Source organism: Populus trichocarpa, chromosome 1, assembly GCF_000002775.5.
Source record: "Populus trichocarpa isolate Nisqually-1 chromosome 1, P.trichocarpa_v4.1, whole genome shotgun sequence".
In the NCBI taxonomy this organism is placed as follows: domain Eukaryota; kingdom Viridiplantae; phylum Streptophyta; class Magnoliopsida; order Malpighiales; family Salicaceae; genus Populus; species Populus trichocarpa.
Genome location: NC_037285.2, coordinates 30,407,044 through 30,411,718, shown reverse-complemented (window position 1 = coordinate 30,411,718; position 4,675 = coordinate 30,407,044). Strand labels below are relative to the sequence as shown.

The 4,675-nt window shown below is 31.6% G+C and overlaps 1 protein-coding gene across 4 annotated transcripts; it reads left to right on the top strand.

Moving 5' to 3' along the window:
- Window positions 1-1,242: 1,242 nt before the first annotated feature.
- Window positions 1,243-3,359, top strand: LOC7478665 (protein SOB FIVE-LIKE 5). 4 transcript variants are annotated; one of them, XM_024581786.2, is made up of 4 exons: window positions 1,243-2,051; window positions 2,204-2,293; window positions 2,388-2,466; window positions 2,947-3,359. In XM_024581786.2, exons 1-4 carry the CDS (start codon window positions 1,599-1,601, stop codon window positions 3,009-3,011), a joined length of 687 nt encoding a protein of 228 aa, XP_024437554.1. In that variant the 5' UTR covers window positions 1,243-1,598; the 3' UTR covers window positions 3,012-3,359. The 4 variants fall into 4 exon arrangements, with proteins under 4 accessions (XP_024437554.1, XP_002298783.1, XP_006369728.1 ...); XM_002298747.4 differs by having other exon boundaries at window positions 1,247-2,051; window positions 2,207-2,293; window positions 2,947-3,330; XM_006369666.3 differs by having other exon boundaries at window positions 1,259-2,051; window positions 2,388-2,461; window positions 2,947-3,330.
- Window positions 3,360-4,675: the final 1,316 nt, after the last annotated feature.

Sequence of the window (4,675 nt, the reverse complement as noted above, 5' to 3'; positions counted from 1 at the left end):
TAAAGGAATATATATATATATATATATATATATATATATATAGTATTTGAAAAGAGGAGAGAGCATGTGGAGATTCATAAAAACCTAGTCAACTGAATTAGTAGCATCACACTCCTTGCGGACCTTGCCCCAAGAAATTTTGCATTCACTCTTCAGTCTCCACTCGTGCAGTCATGCCTTGCATTTGTTTGTGTGTGTGTGCGTGGAGTAATAACTTAACAATGGAGTCTTTAAGCTGTATTTCTTCACTATATATCAATATCACCACACAAGTGGTTCCATAGCTCAAGGAGATCAAGGGCCGCCTCTTCTTCTTCTTCTTCTTCTTCTTCTTGACTAAAATGGATGACTAAACATGACACATGCTAAGATAAAAATTGGGACATGATAATGTGCACTACTTTTTATCTGGAAAAATATCTAGCTGCATCTGTACACAAAAATTTAATTATTTGTACCAAATTATTCTATGTAGGACCACACGTATATTTAACATTAAGAAGAGAAAATAGCAAACCATAATTATTATCGACAGAAACTAAACTAATTCTTGTGGCATTTTTAATAGAGCTGAAATCATATTTATTATTGACAGAAATCATCGTTCAGTCTCTCAAAAATCACTGTTTGATTAGACAAATATTTTTTTTTATTTTTAATTTAATCCTTATTTTATTTTTAAAAAATCTCTTGCATTACCGTTGTATAATTAAATAAAAATTAATCTCTATTATAAAAAAATATTAAATATAATGACATGCTTTATGAGTTTACTTAATTAAATCGAGTTTATTTAGATTTTTTTAATAGTTAAATGTTATTTTTTACTACTTTAATTCTTTAATATTAAGTTGATTGAGAATTTAGTTTTTTTTTTTCTCAAGATTATCCCCGCAACTCTTCATATTAGCCCAGATTTACCCTATATATTTCTATCTTAATATTAAATAAAAACATTATTTAATTCATAATTAAAATTTATCTTTTTAGAAGATAATAACGAATTTTTTTTTGTCACATTTTTTTCTTTCTTTCCGCATAGCATGTGCCAATGGATTAGTTACAATAAAATCAGATAGAATTAAACTATATATATATATATATATATATATATATATATATATATAAAGCTTGGTGACAAGAGAGGCATCACTGCACAAGGGATGTGGAAGGGAAAATGGACGTGTACCTGGTTTTGTTAAGAGAGTAGAGTACAGTGCCTAGCTGTCTAGCATGTGAAGAGGTTGTGGCTTTCCCTTCTCTCTTACATGCACCCACTATTACTCTCCCAACTGGCAAATTTGATACATTCACATAGAGAGTATGAATGAGGAGAGTGAGGACAAAAATACTCTAGGATTTTAGCCCGATACGCTTTGGTTTTTTCCACACCTTCCCCACAGTTGTAAGTTCTATCCCTAGCTCAACACCAAAAATAGACTTACATAGAGCCCCACTGTGTTTGTTACTGCCCCTAGCTAGCTCTCCTTCTTGATAAAAAGGCAGGCTCATACAAGAAATGTTCTCATCTCTTGTAGTTTCTTTGAGACTTGTAAACAAAGAGAAATAGCTATAGCTAAGTACTAGCGAAGAGGAAAATGAATTTCCTGGCCTCAGAATGCAGTGCTGATTGTGAGTCTGGTTGGACACTATACTTGGAACAATCTTTTCTTTCTAACCCAAATTCTAAACATAGAAATAAGACCAACTTTGTTGATGCAGAGAGTGCTGGTTTTTGTAGAAAAGGTAAAAACACTAGAGAGGAGAGTGAAGAAGATGAGGAGGAGGAGGAGGAGGAGGAGGAGGAGGACTTGTCTATGGTCTCTGACGCATCTTCTGGTCCTCCACATTTCCATGAAGATGAAAGTTACTTCAACTGTGATAATGGCCACTTTTATCCATCACTCAAGGGCACTACATTGCTGAACAATGGTGCCAATTATAGGCAAAAAAAGAAAGAACATAGCCGTCAGTCACGTCACAGACAGGATCAAGAACTGCCTCCTTTTCTTGATGATACTGCTAGCTCTCCTGCATTCAACTTCTCCAAGGTTTGTTCAGAAACCTATAGGTTTATACCAGTATTGACTACATATATGATGCCGATTAGAGAACTTTCACATTTCCATTTCTGTAATATACGTTCATTGTTCTTGCAATTAACTTTGTTTTGTTGGGTTTTTTTTTTATTGAAAATATATAGCAGAATAATTTTGCTCTCTCCAACAGTAACCAAGATTCAATGGAGAGTGTCTTCGATCATTCACAAAGTTTTTCAGCAACTCATTTTCAGGTACTTGGCCAAATTTACCAGTTTAAGTTTTGTCTGCCTTTTTAACATCAAAATAACCTCTTGTTAGTGATACCAAGCATGCTCGTTCTTGCAGGGAAGATCTACATATCAAGACCACATTGGTTACACACACCCTTCTCTATCTGGAAACAAACTTCAAAATAACCAGTTAAGTATGTTTCATAATTATATTTAGTTCTAGCAAGGCATGGCAGATAAAATATAACACAATGTTTTAGCGATAAATAGTTTAATTGGTTAAAAACTATTCTAGACTTTCGATATTACTCTCTAACTTCCTTTAATCCTAATTTAGATCCTGATTTTATTTTTCGATCAATAATATTATAGCCTTTCTGTCCATTTTTTCTTCCATTTCTCAGCATATGTGGTCACATGACCGTGTAAAAGGATGACATGTGTCATGAGGCACACAAGCATCGTCCTTCTCGACGATCACATGATCATATTTACTGTCAAAATTGACAGAAAGATTCCATTACTGATAAAAAAGAAGAAGTTAGAGACTAATCTCTTTTTGACCACAAGTTACAGAGTAGTCTTTAACCAATTAATTAGCCACGTAAATAGAGCTTCAATTTTTTTTTTCCCTTTCAAATTCTTGGTAATGGTGAATGTTTCAATTTCTTCAGGTGGTTTAATTGAGGGAAGAGTAATGTATGGTGATACTTCCTGTCATTGGAATTATTACTGTTGAAGTTGCTCTAAAAGAGACGAAGGAAAGAGGGCTGCCAAATGTAACCAACTAAAATAAAGAAAGAAAGGGCTGCCAAAGTACAAAAAGAAAAAAAAAAGGGTCTCAAAAGATCCTCTTCCTTTAATTTTTCTTCTTTTCTTTTGAAGTTTTTCCTTTTCCTGTCAATGCAATGGGAACATACTTAAGAGCAAAATTTATTTATTTCTCTTGCCAATGAATAGTGGGTACAAAACTGTGCTGTGCCCTTTGAGGCAGCCTCTGCCTGCAGTTATCCCCAGTCCTTGTTGTTAATGGAGCCCCATGCTGTCTTTTTTAATCAGCACTTGATATCTCATAATTAAACCACTACCACTATGTCATCTTACAATGTGCAAATAAATATGTTTATTAGAAAATAATATAAATTATATTTTAAAATTTATTTAATAGTTCAAGTTTTTTGGTTGAATTGGTTTTTTGACTTGATATCAGTGCTTTAATAATCAAGTGATCACGAGTTCAAATCACACAATTTCTATTAATTTGATAAAAATTAAACATAAGATAGTGTGAGTCTGTACAAGTTTCAACCTCAAAAATCATTTACCTGAAAGGATGTTTTAAATAATAATATAAATTATATCTTAGATCTTATTTAAAAACTTAAATTTTTATATTGAATCGACAATGCTTCAAAACAGAAACCCTCTACACCGAAGAATTGGATTGGCTTGTAGGATAACCACTTTAGTTGAACAACTTGCAACTTTTCCTGCTTGTGAGATTTATGGTAAACTTGTTCAGAGGTAGAGAATTCCATGCATGTTTCACACTTCATAATCTTAATTAGTTTGATATTTATTAGCATATTTTTTAATATTTGAAGGATCATGACACGTTGCTAGAAGATGCATCTGATCTTCAAATATAAATAAATCAACTATTTAATTGATAAAAAAATAAATTATTTAATTTATTTAATTATAATTATAATTTTATATTTGAACCAACATATTAGGAATCTAATAGGTCACACACATTAAGAACCATTAGTCAGAACTTAAAATGAGATGATTTAAGTTTTTTGATTGAATTAGTTTTTTAACTTGGTATCTGAGTCTTGATAATCAAACGGTTATGAGTTTGAATCATACAATCTCTATTTATTTGATAAAAATTAAATACAAAGTAGTGTAAGCCTGTACAAGTTTCAAGCCCAAAAAACTTATATTTAAGGAGGTGTGTTAGATAATAATATAAATCATATTTTCAAACCTCACCTAACAATTTAAATTTTTTTAAGTGAATTGGTTCTTTCACAGTACTTCAAAACAGAAACCCTCTACACCGAAGAATTGGATTGGCTTCTAGGATAACCACTTTAGTTGAACAACTTGCAACTTGTCCTGCTTGTGAGATGTATGGTAAACTTGTTCAGAGGTAGAGAATTCCATGCATGTTTCACACTTCATAATCTTAATTAGTTTGATATTTATTAGCATATTTTTTAATATTTGAAGGATCAGGACACGTTACTAGAAGATGCATCTGATCTTCAAATATAAATAAATCAACTATTTAATTGATAAAAAATTAAATTATTTAATTATAATTATAATTTTATATTTAGACCAACATATTAGGAATCTAATAGGTCACACACATTAAGAACCATTAGTCAGAAC

Coding starts and splice junctions, on each gene's coding strand:
- LOC7478665 (XM_024581786.2), top strand. CDS start 1,599: ATGAATTTCCTGGCCTCAGAATGCAGTGCTGATTGTGAGTCTGGTTGG. Junction 2,294..2,387: donor TTTCAGCAACTCATTTTCAG/GTACTTGGCCAA, acceptor TCGTTCTTGCAG/GGAAGATCTACATATCAAGA. Junction 2,467..2,946: donor ACTTCAAAATAACCAGTTAA/GTATGTTTCATA, acceptor CAATTTCTTCAG/GTGGTTTAATTGAGGGAAGA.